The following is a 15,469-nucleotide window of genomic DNA, read 5'->3' as shown; positions in this document are numbered from 1 at the left end:
GAGGGTGGCACTCTCGGGACGCCATCTTGAAAAGGTCAGCAGTTAGGACGCGTCCATCAGCGATGTGGGGAAGAACGAGAACTAGGCTAAAGGAACATCGAAAGCTTCTGCATATTTCCCAAGTTCCTTAGAATCCGATATTGCAAATAAGCGCCAAGGTCAATATATTTGGGTGTGGCGTGACTGAGGGGTTATTCCTTAGCCAATCCTCCCCTAGTGCCAGTACCAGCTACCCCTATCCCCTGCCTCTGGGCGATAGTACATGCCAATCGGAGCGTGTGTTCGCGACTACGACGAGTCTGCCGCACTTCCGGCCAGGTCGCCGGATATCCGCCGAGTGACCCTTACTAGTCCTTCTTGATCCTGAAGTGGAATAGGTGCCGCTGTTGCTGCTCGTGCTGAGTCTAGAGCCGCAGCCGGACATGGGGCTGGAGGACGAGCAAAGGATGCTGACCGGGTCTGGAGATCCCAAGGAGGTAAGACCAGGAGGGCGACTCGACCCTTTTCACTGTCCTGAGGCTCAGGAACTAGGCCGCCCAAACACGCCAGGGCCTTCTGGGCCCTGGGTTCCCCGTTGCGTTTGCAGGGTCGGGAAAGCTGGTGCCCCCGACCCTTCCCCGGAGGTCGTCGAGTGACCTTGGGCCCCTAGATGACTAGGCTTTCTCTGGGTCTCGGCTTCCCAATTCTAGGAATGTAGTGAAGACTTAACCAGAATGGAAATGCTGTGTGGACCAAGCTTTTATGAAAATAGTGTCTGTATTTGCAGTCAGTCAGGTGGTCAGAACCCCTGGTTTGACGGGTTTGGAGCGCAAGCGGACCAACTGAGACCTTGCCTCAGCTCGGGTCAGGAATCCCTACCATGTCTCGTGTGGCTGTTCCGGGCACCTGGCCTTACGCTAGTTTCCGTGAAAAAGTGATTTCTTTTTCTTTGGGTGTGTGTGTATAGGGGGGAAGGTGCCCTGGGCACAGTGTGGGCATGTGCGGCGTAATTCCGTGATGGGAGAGGGAGCGCTCTGCTAGCCGAGAATGCCCGTGTAAGAATCATCATTTGTTGGCGGCTTACCGTTTCAGGCGCGTTATATGGACTAATTCATTTAAGCCCCACATTTAGTCTTGTGAAATATTAGGTACTCAGTATTGTCATTTTACAGGTGGGGAAACAAGCATAGAGACGTTAAGTATCTTGCCTGAGGACCCGCAGCTAATGAATCAGGGAGGCAGGAATTGAACCCAAGCAGCATGGTTCCGGAGCCAAAACTCAGTCACAGTATTGCACCATTTTACAGAAGCCAGCTAGCTTTTTTTTTTTTTTTTTTTTTGTCTTTTTGCTTTCTTGGGCCACTCCCACGGTATATGGAGGTTCCCAGGCTAGGGGTCGAATCGGAGCTGTAGCCACCGGCCTACGCCAGAGCCACAGCAACGCGGGATCCCAGCCGCGTCTGCAACCTACACCACAGCTCACGGCAACGCGGGATCGTTTACCCACTGAGCAAGGGCAGGGACCGAACCTGCAACCTCATGGTTCCTAGTCGGATTCGTTAACCACTGCGCCACAACGGGAACTCCCCAGCTAGCTTTTTGTTTTTCAGCACATTTCCTTGCTATTATTTGTGCTCAGGTCACTTCCCAGCAGCTATTCTGGGCTTATAGGTTCAGAAAAGTTAGAGACTAGCTTATCCCATAATTTTTTCTAGTCTCTCTCTCTGTCTTTCTTTAATTTTTTAGGGCCACACCCGCACCATATGGAAGTTCCCAGGCTAGGGGTTGAATCGGAGCTGCAGCTACACCACAGCAAGGCCAGATCTGAGCCACCACAGCTCACAGTATGCTGGATCCTTAACCCACTGAGTGAGGCCAGGAATCGAACCCACATCCTCATGGATACTAGTCGGGTTCATAATCCGCTCAGCCACAGCGGGAACTCCCTTTTTCAACTCTTATTTTCAGAGAGAGTACCAGAAAGGAATGGAGCCAGCATCAGGAAGTTCAGCTGGAACTAAACCAGAAAGTTCAGTAGGGCTCACTGACCACAGCAGTAGGTGAGAAAAAGGAAAGTGAACAAGTAGTCAGTTTTATTTATTTATATTTTTGTCTTTTTGCCTTTCCTAGGGCTGCACCAGTGGCATATGGAGGTTCCCAGGCTAGGGTCTAACATCAGCTGTAGTTGCTGGGCTATGCCAGAGCCACAGCAGCACTGCATCCGAGCCGCATCTGCGACCTGTACCATAACTCATAGCAACACTGGATCCGTAACCCACTGAGCAAGGCCAGAGATCGAACCCGCAACCTCGTGGTTCCTAGTCGGATTCGTTAACCACTGAGCCACGATGGGAACTCCTAGTAGTCAGTTTTAAAATTAAGAAAACTGAGGTTTACTTTGAAGAACTTATACCTCTTGGAGACTGAATCTTTTGATTTAGCGTCACCTTGTTTCTTCTCATTGACAGGAAGTTTTACATGAAGGGACTCCATATGCAGACTTGGATTAGTTTTTCCAAAATATGCCATGATACTTTTGACACAAAATTATTGAAGAATAAAAGATCAGTGTAGTAGCATTGCTAATAGGGAAATGATATAAAGGTCTTCTAGGATACTAATTTCTGGCTTCCAACTCAGAATGTGATTTCAGTATTTGGGAAAACTTTTTCAGGATGAATTTTTTTAAAGAGCAGAGTTAAGTCTTAAATTTAATGAAAAACTAGAATATTATATTCTAAATAACGTCTTCATGTTGAGAAGACACCTTTGCTAATTGTGAGAGCAAATGGCCTGGGTTACAGTTGAACCTGCCCTATCCCTCACTCCCAGCTTTTTTTTTTTTTTGGTCTTTTTTTTTTGGCCTTTTCTAGAGCTGATCCCGCGGCATATGGAGGTTCCCAGGCTAGGGGTCTAATCACAGCTGTAGCTACCGGCCTACGCCAGAGCCACAGCAACTCGGGATCCAAGCCACGTCTGCAACCTACACCACAGCTCACAGCAATGCCGGATCCTTAACTCACTGAGTGAGGCCAGGGATTGAACCCACAACCTCATGGTTCCTAGTCGGGTTTGTTTTCGCTGTGCCATGACGAGAACTCCCCTAAATGCCTTACTTTTGACAGGTTGAGATACTGATTGGGGTTTACTGTGCCCCAAAGATTTAGGCCCATGCTGATGCTCCCAAGGGGAATTTTTTTACACTGCTCCCTTTGGAAGAAAGGAAAGTGAGGTTGTGCCTCTGAATCAGAAATAAATAGGTGGGGTCCGATGTTTTCAAACTTGTGGAGTTGTGTAGCCCTCTGGTAAACTTATAGAGACAGTCTCTTTAGAGTCTTGGAAGTTGAGCAAGGCAGAAAGCAGTGACCGAAAAGCTATCTTAAGTTACGCTCTAGCTTAAGTGGAGTTTAGATTTGGTCATTTTCGCATTCCCAATTCAAGGTCAGAGTCTACAAGAAAATGTTAGCTTCCTAAATTGGTTTGGGGTGTAAGGGTTAAATTAAACTATTTCTTTCTTTTTTTTTTTTGCTTTTTAGGGCTGCACTTGTGGCATGTGGAGGTTCCCAGACTAGGGGTCTAATCAGAGCTATAGCTTCCAGCCTACGCTGCAGCCACAGCCACACGAGATCCAAGCTGCGTCTGTGACCCACACCACAGCTCATAGCAATACTGGATCCTTAACCCACTGAGCGAGGCCAGGGATTGAATCTGAGACCTCATCGTTTCTAGTTGGATTTGTTTTCACTGCACCATGACAGGAACTCAAGTTAAACTGTTTCTGATACTACTGGAACCTAATTAATGTTTTTTATTCCTAAACTGGGAACCCCTTAAGGGGCTGTTGTAATTAACCAAGTCATGACAGATGTGAAGTGCTTTATAAACTTTTAGAGTGTTGTACACACAGGTTTGTTGCTAATGAACATGAAATTGTGTTTCCTTGTTGAACTCTACCCAGGATTTGTTCTAATCAGGTAGAGTAAGGTTACAAGTATGGAGACAACTGTTTTTTACTTTATTTATGGCTGTACCCATGACATGCAGAAGTTCCCAGGCCAGGGATTGAATCTGAGCAGCAGCTGCAACAAACACTGGGTCCTTTAACCCACTTTGTGGGGCTGGGGATCGAACCCACACCTTTGTAGCCACCTGAGCTGCAGCAGTCAGATTCTTAACCCACCGCACCACAGTGGGAACTCCATGAGACGACGGGTTTTTGTTTTTGTTTTTGTTTTTGTTTTTTGTTTGTTTGTTTGTTTGTATTTTTTCGTCTTTTTAGGGCCACACCTGACGCACAAGGAAGCTCACAGGCTAGGGGTCAAATCGGAGCTATAGCTGCTGACCTGCATCACAGCCAGAGCAACGTGGGATCTGAGATGAGTCTGTGACCTACATCACAGCTCACTGCAATGCCGGATTCATAACCCACTGGGCGAGGCCAGGGATCGAACCCGCGTCCTCATGGTTACCAGTCGGATTGGTTAACCACTGAGTCCCACGACAGGAACTCCCAAGACAACGATTTTTGAAAGAAACATTTATTACTTATAGTTCTGCCAAGAAGGGGGCAGGCCATATTACCCAGGCAGCATGGGGGAAGTGCCTGGACCCATCAGGAGCAGAAGGAATGGGTGAGGCAGGAAAGGCATGCTCTGGCAAGTTTAAAATTAGTTTCTTGGTGGGCTTTGGGATGATACTTAGACCTCATGTGATTAGGGCAGGGGCAATAATTGGTTTCCTGCTGGAGAGTTAGATAAAGTTGGATTGGTTGATTTGCATATGAAGGATGTGCCCCCAGGTAAGTTGTTTGCAAGCTGTAGAAATTAGCCAGCCCTGGGAGGGTCTGTCTTCAAGATGAACAAAGCCCTTAAAATGTCAAAGCAGCATAAATACACTAAGTTGTAAAAACATGATTAATGTAATACCTATTTTCAGTGATTTAAACATCAGTATGGGAGTTCTCTTGTGGCACATCGGGTTAAGGAACTGACATTGTCACTGCAGTGGTTTGAGATTCGATCCCTGGCCAAGGAACTTCCCTATGCCGTGGGCTCAAAAAAAAAAAAAAAAAAAAGCTATCAACATGATGTGGAATATATGTGTCATAAAATTTTCTGCTGATGTTTTGTTTTCTTTTTGTAGGAGGAAGAGGAGGAGGAAGAATTAGTGGTAAGAGCTGTCTCAGGTTTGGAATCATCTCGGTAAAAGAAAGTTTGAGTTTCATGAAACTCTAAGGGCGTTTTTAGGATTCTTGACACCTTGAAGAGAATGGGAATGGAAAAAGCCTTTAATACGTCCTATGTAGTGTTTAAGGGGTGGGGGTGGGCCTGGGAAGCTGAGTCTTTCTGGGTTTGGGGTTTCTCCAGTTACGGTATTGGAGAGCAGAGTCGCATCTTGAGGGCCTGGTGTTCATACGCTGGTTGTGGTTTAATAAAGCATCCTCGGAGGAAGTTTTTTTAGATGGTCCTTGTCCATGTTAACATTGGCTTTCTAGCTAGGCAGCTGGGGCGCATAGGCCTTGTTGTCAGACAAGGGGAATTGAAATTCACAGACACCATATATCCCAAAATGCTGTGTTAACACGTAAGGCCTCCTAGAGATCTACTTCAGGTTTGGCCAGGTTTCCTTTACCACCTTGTTTTTCAGATAGGACTGAGGCTTTCAGTGCATACTGGCAACCTTGGAAGGCAGGACTATGAAACTTTCCCATACTACTTAGCATCAGAATTGAATGGGAGACCCCATTCTGCCATTTCTGGTGGCAGTGTGGCTCTGCCAGCTGGCCTTCTGCACGGTAATTCAGAGGCAGCACCTTGGTTTGGTGGTTGTATGAATCAAAGGATACGGTCTGTGGGTCTCCTCCTAAAACCCCGCTTTGTTTTTTTGCTTGTTTCTTCTTTAGGATCCTCTAACAACAGTGAGAGAGCAATGCGAGCAGATAGAGAAATGTATAAAGGCTCGGGAGCGGCTGGAGCTCTGTGATCAGCGGGTATCCTCCAGGTCACAGACGGAGGAGGATTGCACAGAGGAGCTCTTTGACTTCCTGCATGCAAGAGACCACTGCGTAAGTTCTCCTAAAGCCGGGAGGGGAAAGCTCGTACAGGGGCCCGAGAAGGCTTGGTGCTGACCAGGTACTATCCTAGGGACAGTACTAAGCACTTTACATACCTAATCTTAGGTAATTCTTCCACTTTCATTGGAGACAAGGATTTCCATCTTACAGATGAGAAACTGAGACTCAGAGAAGAAAAGTGATATCCTAATTTGCATTGCTAAACAGTGGGGAAACCGGATTTTGTATTTTAAGTACAAAAGGCTATATATATGTAAATATTTCCTTTTCCCTCTTTTGGCTGCCTGGAGACTTATGGAGTTCCTGGGCCAGGCATCAGCTCTAAGGACATTTGTGACCTAAGCCACAGCTGCGGCAGCACTGGATCTTTTATCCGCTGTGCCAGGCCAGGGATTGAACCTGTGTCCCAGCACTGCCGGTGCCGCTGATCTACTGTACCACAGCAGGAATTCCCAGAAGGCTACTTTAAAATTTTTAATTTATTTTTTATTTTATTATTTTTTTCTTTTTATTGCCACATCTGTGGCATATGGAAATTCCTGGCCTCCGAGCCACATCTGTGACCTTTGCTGCAGCTTGCAGCAAGGCCAGATTCTTAACCCACTGAGCGATACCAGGGATTGAACCCATATCCCTCACAGACACTCTACTGGGAATTCCATTGGGAGCCACAGTGGGAATTCCTCCCAAAAGGCTACTTTTTAAAATAAGTTATATCCTCCTGTGTGCCTTATACATAGTAGTTGCTACACAAGGTTATTATCATTATTATTTTAAAAGTAAACTTGTGTTATATATATATATATATATATATATATATATATTTTCTTTTAGGGCCTCACCTGCGGCATATGGCGGTTCCCAGGCTAGGGGTCGAATAGGAGCTGTAGCCGCCAGCCTACGCCACAGCCACAGCAACGCTGAAGCCGAGCTGCATCTGTGACCTGCACCACAGCTCATGGCAACGCCAGATCCATAACCCACTGAGCTAGGCCAGGAATCGAATCCATGTCCTCATGGATGCTAGTTGGGTTCGTTAACCTCTGAGCCACAACAGGAACTCCAATTCTCGTATATTGTAATAAATTATAGGGTAGGCAAAGTTTGACACAATTGCTTATGTTAAAACTGATTGGGGCAGTTCCCATTGTGGCACAGTGGAAACAAATCCAATTAGGATCCATGAGGATGAGGGTTCAATCCCTGGCTTCACTCAGTGTGTCGGGGATCCAGCATTGCTGTGAGTTGTATAGGTCACAGACGAGGCTCGGATCCCGAGATGCTGTGGGTGTGGCCCTAAAAAGCAAAAACCACCACCAACAACCAAAAGCTCAATAAAATGATTGGGGAGTTCCTCTTGTGCCTCATTGGGTTGAGAACCTGACTGGTATCCATGAAGGTGGGAGTTTGATCCCTGCTCTCGCTCAGTGGGTTAAGGATCCAGTGTTGCCATGAGTGGTGGTGTAGGTCACAGACATAGCTTGGATCCCGAGTTGCTGTGGCTGTGGTGTAGGCCGGCAGCTACAGTTCCCATTCAACCCCTAGCCTGGGAACCTCCATGAGAAAGTTAGGGAGAAATATGTGAAGGGGTCCCTAAACCAACAGATAATACTCCCTCAATAGTTAACCGTCTCTCCTTAGCCGACTTTATTTATGTTTCAACAATCCCAATTTAGATAATAAAGGCAGAAAAATCCAACTGAAATCATACTACTTAGAGAGAACCATGTTTTCTTGTGTATACTATCAGGTTTTAAAAAAAAAAAAGAAATTATAATGAACACATTTACATATAAAATATTATGAAGAGGTATTATATTTTTTCCATTGATGTATATTCATTTTATTTTTATCCATCCCCTGGTTTATATAGTTATTCAACTTTTGTTTCTTTTCAACATGATTTTAGTGGAAAGAGGGAAAATTTATATAAAATAAGCATACACAGTTCTCCGTGTTATTAAAAAAAAAATAAGTGTTGGTGATGTGGAGAAACTGCAGACCTCATAGACACTGCTAATGGGAATGTAAATTGGTATAGCCCTATAGGAAACAATTTGGCAGTTCTTCAGAAGGTTGAAATTAGTTAATGTATGATCCAGCAATTCTACTCCTAGGTATATACCTAAAAGAAATGAAAACAATTCTGCACTCAGACTTGTGGACAGATGTTCATAGAATCATTCATAATAGCTAAAATTGGGGAGTTCCTGTCGGGTTGGCTCAGTGGTTAATGAATCTGACTAGGAACCATGAGGTTGTGGGTTCAATCCCTGGCCTTGCTCAGTGGGTTAAGGATCCCGAGTTGCCGTGAGCTGTGGGGTAGGTCGAAGACATGGCTCGGATCCCATGTTGCTGTGGCTGTGGTGTAGGCTACAGCTCCAATTAGATCCCTAGCCTGGGAACCTCCATATGCCACAAGAGCGGCCCAAGAAATGGCAAAAACAAACAAACAAACAAAAAAAACCAAAGAAAAACTAAAATTAAAGACAATGTAAATGTTTATCAACCTGCTAAATGGGTAGATAAAATGTGATTTATCCACGTAACAATACTATTTGGCAATAAAAAGAAATAAGTATTCAAAAAATTAAACATAATACCATATGATCCAGCAGCTTTACTTCTGGGTATACACGCAAAAGAGATTCTGATAGTTCCCTGATGGCACAACAGGTTAAGGATCCAGGAGTGTCACCGCAGTGGCACAGGTTTGGTGCCTGGTAGGGAAACTTCTGTATGCTGTTGGTGCAGGCCCTCAAAAAAGAACCGAGGAGTTCCTGTCGTTGCGCAGTGGTTAACGAATCCGACTAGGAACCATGAGGTTGCAGGTTCGGTCCCTGCCCTTGCTCAGTGGGTTAACGATCCGGCGTTGCCGTGAGCTGTGGTGTAGGTTGCAGACGCGGCTCAGATCCCGCGTTGCTGTGGCTGTGGCTGTGGTGTAGGCTGGCGGCTACAGCTCCAATTCAACCCCTAGCCTGGGAACCTCCATATGCCGTGGGAGCGGCCCAAAGAAATAGCAAAAAAAAAAAAAAAAAAAAAAAAAAAGAACCGAGATTCTGTTCAGGGACTTGAACAGGTATTTGTGCCATTCATGTTCATGGTCATAGCATTCATAATAGCCAAAAGGTGGGTGCAACCCACATGTCCATTGGTGGGATGGATCAATGAAATGTTATATACACATGATGGAATATTTAGCCTTAAAATGGAAGGAAAACTGACATAGGCTACATCACGGATGAACCTTGAAGACCTGCTAAATAAAATAAATTAATCAAAAGAACAAATACCATTCCATTTATCTGAGATACCTACAGTAGCCACATTCATTGAGACAAAGTTGAGTAGCAGTTGCCAGAGGTTGGAAGGAAGGGAAAATGGGGAATTATTTAATGGGCACAGAGTTTCGTTTTGAGAAAACGCAAACGTTCTGGAGGTTGATGGTTTCAGGACAACGTGAACTACTTAATGCAGCAGAAATGGATAGTTTAAAATGTTAAATACTTTTATGAGCCACGCACAAGCTTAAGACCTGGGAATGAAAGATAGGCATGGATCCTTTCTTCAATGAGTTGTAAGCCAACATAGGAGACACAGCACAACAGTTATTGAAAGTTGCTACTTTCCCTGGCCTCCCCCGTCCATTTGATTTTCGTCAGTGTTTTATCACTTTTAGAAGATACCTTATGTGTATATTTCTCATTGTTCTCTAAGTTCCATAGGAGACGGAGATACTGTCTTGTTTACCTTTGTGACTCACTTAGCACATAGATCAGTACCTGGCATATAATAGTGTTTTATAAATATTTGTTGAATTAATAAGCACTGTGATATGGGAGGCATAAGTTTCTGTGGGGAAGATAGGGACAGGAGCTTGTTTAGATAGAGAAAGCTCAAAGGAAATAACATGTACGTAGGTTTTATGGGAAAAATAAGGCGTTCCCGTCATGGCTCAGTGGTTAGCGAACCCGACTAGTATCCATGAGGACATGGGTTCAATCCCTGCCCTTACTCAGGGGGCTAAGGATCTGGCATTGCCATGAGCTGTGGTATAGGTCACAGACTTGGCTTGGATCTGGCATTGCTGTGGCATAGGCCGGCAGCAAGACAACAGACCCAAAAAAAAGGCAAAAGATGAAAAAAGCAGGAAAGAGTTGCATTTAGAAGGGAGAGAGGGAGTTCCCATCATGGCTCAGTGGAAATGGATGTGACTGGCATCCATGAGGACGCGGGTTCGCTCTGTAGGTTAAGATCTGGCGTGGCTGTGGCTGTGGTGTAGGCGGGCAGCTTAGACCCCTAGTGTGGGAACCTCCATATGGCTCAGGTGTGGCCCTCGGGGGGGAGAGCATCCAAGTAAATGGAGTTCACTAGGGCTGAGAGCTGTGGAGGGGGTGAGAAGAGCCCATACTGTTCTAGGTTATGAAGGACCATTAAAGATCCCAACTGGTGACATCCTTTTCTTTTTCCCCATCTAGGTAGCCCACAAACTCTTTAACAGCTTGAAATAAATGTGCAGATTCCTTCACCCCAGCCTTCAGCACTTGGGCATCAGGATGTTTCCTTATGGTTTTGGACATGCCATTTGTTTCGTATTTGTGTAACTAAGTTCTTGTGGACCTCAAGGATTTTGGCATAGGCAAGTAGCATCTATGTAATTATCAGTGATTGCATCTTAATAAAGTCCAGTGATCAGCAGTCTTGCCTTCTGTCTTTTTTTTTTTTTTTTTTTTTTTTTCCTCATTTAAAAAATCCAAGCAGTTCCTGTTGTGGCTCAGTGGGTTAAGGACCTGACATTGTCTCTGTTGAGGATACAGGTTTGATCCCTGTCCTCGCTCAGTGGGTTAAGGATCTGCAGCGTAGATGGCAGAAGTGGGTTGAATAGGCTGTGGCTGTGGCATAGGTCACAGCTGCAGCTCTGATTCGACCCCTAGCCTGGGAACTTCCACATGCCACAGGTGCAGCTGTAAAAAAAAATGTCGAGCATGAGAATAGACTAATAATCAACCCCCATCTATGCATTACCTAGCAAGTATATATATCTCTTAATAATAAAGACTAAAAAGTTTTACCTTGATGCCATTATCACACTTAGCAGTAATCATTAATATTTCTTGGAACAGTTTTGGTCTCAATGTTCAACAAGATTGCTCTTCTTTTTCTTTTTTTGTCTTTTTAGGGCCACATGCTAAGCATATGGAGGTTCCCAGGCTAGGGGTCAATCAGAGCTGTATCTGCTGGCCTACACTATGGCCACAGCCACACCAGATCCAAACCATGTCTGCAACCTAGACCTCAGCTCATGGCAACGCTGGATCCTTAACCCACTGAGCAAGGCCAGGGATTGAACCTGCATCCTCATGGATACGATATTTGTTTCCGATGAACCACGGCAGGAACTCCAAGATTGGTTTTCTTTAAAAGTGTTTTGTCTTGGGGAGTTCCCGTCGTGGCTCAGTGGTTAACGAATCCAACTAGGAACCATGGGTAGGCCGTGCTGGCAATAGGACTTTGGTTACATTGAAGAGAAATTGATCCAGTAAGTAAATATATTGAAGATAATGAGAGCTAGTAGGAAATGGAATTTAAAAATAGTCAAAAGGAAAAAAAAACAACTCTTCAGTGTTATTGGTATGAACTAAATGAACAGAGTTCAACATAAATGTAGATGCCAACATGTGTATATGTAGGGAATACATAACTTCCGTAGCTTGGCCCACAAAGAGGGCTTCATTCTCCAGTAAAAGAACTACCGCTCTGTGAGAAATGGGTGATTCCAGGGCTGGGATGGGGAAAGTACAAGTCTGAACATTTCATTGTTCCAGAAAGAAGGAAGTACTCAGAATGATAGGACAAGGGCACACTAAAGCCACTAGTGGAATCGGGAGAACTTGAGCATCAAAATATATAATAATAATACTGAATTGTAATTCATTGAATGAAATAGGAATCCATGAACCATACTAATTATAAGTAAATGAATCAATTGAAAGTTTGGTGAGGAAGGGGCTATATATATGAAGTACAGAAGAAGAAAGTATACTGGAGAAGTCTGGCAGACAGTAACTTAGATAAAGCCGACATCAATAATGGGACAAATGGAGCTCGTGCTGCGGCTCTGCGGAAACGAATCTGACTAGCATCCATGAGGAGGCAGGTTCGATCCCTGGCCTTGCTCAGTGAGTTAAGGATCCAGCATTGCTGTGAGCTCTGGTGTAGGTCACAGATGCTGCTTGGATCTGGCATTGCTGTGGTCGTGCTGTAGGCCAGCGGCTACAGCTCTGATTCGACCCCTAGCCTGGGAACCACCATATGCAATGAGTGCAGCCCTAAAGGGACAAGTTCCCATCATGGCTCAGCGGAAACCAACCCAACTAAATCCATGAAGACCCAAGTTTGATCCCTGACCTCACTCAGTGGGTTGCTGTGGCTGTGGTGTAGGTCGGCAGTTGCAGCTCTAATTCTACCCCTAGCCTAAGAACTTCAATATGCAGCAGGTGCCGCCCTAAAAGGACAAATCAATAAAGAGACTCATCAAAAAAAAAAAAAAAAAAAAAAGCTTTTGAAGGATTTCCATAACTCAGTGAAAAAATAATTTTCAAATACTCACTGTAAGATCTGACAAATTTATACATGGGCAAAAGATTTGATTAAAGTACAAGGTAGACCAACAGATCTTAATTTAACAAAGAAGGAAAAGTTTTTTGATATAGTTTCAGATTCCACACTGCCTCTAATCTTGAAGGAAACTACCACTTGTCAAATTTTGGTATAGTATCAAATATTCACATTTATAAAGGATACTAATTAATACCCCTCTCTTTTTTATCTGAGCAAGGCTGGATTTTCTACAAATACTTAAATTAGAACAACATATCACAACACATTAAACAATGTCTGAAAATCCCAGCTTTAAGTTGGACGTGAATTTGCAAGAGATTTGTAAAACAATGCAACTTTCTGACTAAATTTCTTTTAGGAAAACATAATTATTTTTCCTAAAGATATTTATGTTAAAGGGTAATAGGCTTATTCTTGTTATTTTTTTGGCTGCACCTTCAGCATATGGAAGTACCTGGGTCAGGGATCAAACTTGAACCACAGCAGTAACTTGAGCCACTGCATTGACAATGTTGGATACTCAACCTGCTGCACCACAAGAGAACTCCCAAATTTTCTGTTTTAATTTCTAATTTGGTAAATAAACATTGATAGACAAAATCCCAATAATTCTCAATAATTTTTAAGAGTGTAGAGTGTTAGAGAATCATTGATCTCGTCCAACCCTCTCTCCTTTGTTCTCCCAATTTCTGGATAGGTAAACTGAAGCTTGGAGTGGGAAGGTGCCCTCGCCAGGGAGATTGTGGTGGCGGTCCTGATACTTAGTATTTGGTGTAAGCCTTTGAAAAGAGGTGTGTCTGGGATACATCCACTCTAGTGTATTCAGTATCTCATCATTGGATCCTTATCTGGGTTTAAATACCTATGAGCTTTTTTTTTTTTTTAAGCTTTTTAGGGCCACACCTGAGGCATATGGAGGCTCCCAGGCTAGGAGTCTAATCAGCTACAGCTGCCGGCCTACACCATAGCCACAGCAACGCCAGATCTGAGCCACATCTGTGACCTACACCACAGCTCACGGCAATGCCAGATCCTTAACCCACTGAGCGAGGCCAGGGATCGAACCCACATCCTCCTGGATACTAGTAGGGTTTGTTACCGCTGAGCCACAACAGGAATTCCTATAATAAACTCCTTGAAGAAATCGTTTACATTCACATCTCTACTTTCTCATTTTTCATTCACTCATTCCGTATTTGAAAGCCAACTATGTGCCACACTAGGTGTTGATAATCCAACAATGAATTAAACAAAATCCTTGATTTTTTAAATATTACATTCTAGTGAGGGGAGACATGTACAGAAAAATTGCCCAGAACTTGTAAATGGGCAAAAGAGGAATTACTGGGTGCTCTTTTACTGTAGTGCTGGGGTGTACCTTTAGCTGACTTTACATTGACTAGGCTGTCTTACAGCTTTGTAAGAAAACTGATGGCAATGCAAATAATTCCTATCCATATAAACGCAAATGAATTTTGTCCAGTAGAGATGGAATTTATTTTCATTGGTAAAAAGATAATCCCCAACATTACAATTTATTGCTTAATAGGATATTAATTTTTTGTAACTAATAGCAAGTTCATTTCAGCATTCCTTTGGCTGATAATCTAAATCTCTGAAACTCAAGTTCTCATTTGAACAAGTCTTACTATAGACCAGTTTCCTCATTATTTAGGATAATGATGGATGAGTAATTTATTATGATGAATGAAATCTTTGGCATATGTTCATTTTATATTTTTATAAGAGTTATGTTTTTAACCTTTTGAAAATTATTATTTAGCAGACAAGAATAAATACATATCAGGTGGAAATAAGTCTTAAGAATAAAAGCAGGGCAGCTATTAACTGTTGATATAGGATGTACTATTTTAGATAGGGCTAATCAGTTAAGTCCTGTACTTCTCTTTCTTAATTTTTTTTTTTTTTGTCTTTTGTCCTCTCAGGGCCACACCTGCGGCATGTGGAGGTTTCCCAGGCTAGGAGTCTAATCAGAGCTGTAGCCACCAGCTGACGCCACAGCCACAGCAATGCCAGATGGGAGCCGCGGCTGCAACCTACACCACAGCTCACCGAAACGCCGGATCCTTGACCTACTGAGCGATGCCAGGGATTGAACCCACAACCTCCTGGTTCCTAGTCGGATTTGTTTCCGCTGTGCCAGGAGGGGAACTCTTCTCTTTCTTTTTTTTTTTCTTTTTTTTTTTTTTTGGTCTTTTCTAGGGCCGCTCCTGCTGCATATGGAGGTTCCCAGGCTACAGCCAGAGCCACAGCAACGGCGGATCCGAGCTGCGTCTGCGACCTACACCACAGCTCACGGCAACGCTGGATCGTTAACCCACTGAGCAAGGGCAGGGACCGAACCCGCAACCTCATGGTTCCTAGTCGGATTCGTTAACCACTGCGCCACGACGGGAACTCCTCTTTCTTTTTTTTTTTGCTTTTGTCTTTTTTGTTGTTGTTGTTGCTATTTCTTGGGCCGCTCCCGCGGCATATGGAGGTTCCCAGGCTAAGGGTTGAATCGGAGCTGTAGCCACCGGCCTACGCCAGAGCCACAGCAACGCGGGATCCGAGCCGCGTCTGCAGCCTACACCACAGCTCACGGCAACGCCGGATCGTTAACCCACTGAGCAAGGGCAGGGACCGAACCTGCAACCTCATGGTTCCTAGTCGGATTCATTAACCACTGCGCCACGACGGGAACTCCTCCTCTTTCTTAATTATAAATGAAATCCATCTTCTCCATCTTCAGTCACACTTCATACAATTTCTTCCGCCTAGAAGGCTCCCGCCACC

At 44.3% G+C, this 15,469-nt stretch overlaps 1 protein-coding gene across 2 annotated transcripts; it reads left to right on the top strand.

The window, feature by feature from the left end:
• Positions 1–346: 346 nt before the first annotated feature.
• On the top strand, positions 347–10,750 carry UQCRH (ubiquinol-cytochrome c reductase hinge protein). 2 transcript variants are annotated; one of them, XR_014808434.1, is made up of 5 exons: positions 347–476; positions 5,122–5,148; positions 5,626–5,773; positions 5,882–6,043; positions 10,531–10,750. XR_014808434.1 is itself a non-coding variant. In XM_005665459.4 (4 exons), the coding sequence occupies exons 1-4, from the start codon at positions 423–425 to the stop codon at positions 10,561–10,563; spliced, it is 276 nt and encodes a 91-aa protein (XP_005665516.1). In that variant the 5' UTR covers positions 347–422; the 3' UTR covers positions 10,564–10,750. The 2 variants fall into 2 exon arrangements, 1 of the variants encoding a protein (XP_005665516.1); XM_005665459.4 differs by lacking the exon at positions 5,626–5,773.
• Positions 10,751–15,469: the final 4,719 nt, after the last annotated feature.

Source organism: Sus scrofa, chromosome 6 (genome assembly GCF_054392235.1).
Source record: "Sus scrofa isolate SSC_HxYL_T2T_F1_AM1 chromosome 6, Sscrofa_HxYL_maternal_Yorkshire_Landrace_v2.0, whole genome shotgun sequence".
Taxonomy (NCBI): domain Eukaryota; kingdom Metazoa; phylum Chordata; class Mammalia; order Artiodactyla; family Suidae; genus Sus; species Sus scrofa.
The sequence above is the reverse complement of the archived record's forward strand: the minus strand, read 5'-3'. Positions and strand labels throughout refer to the sequence as shown.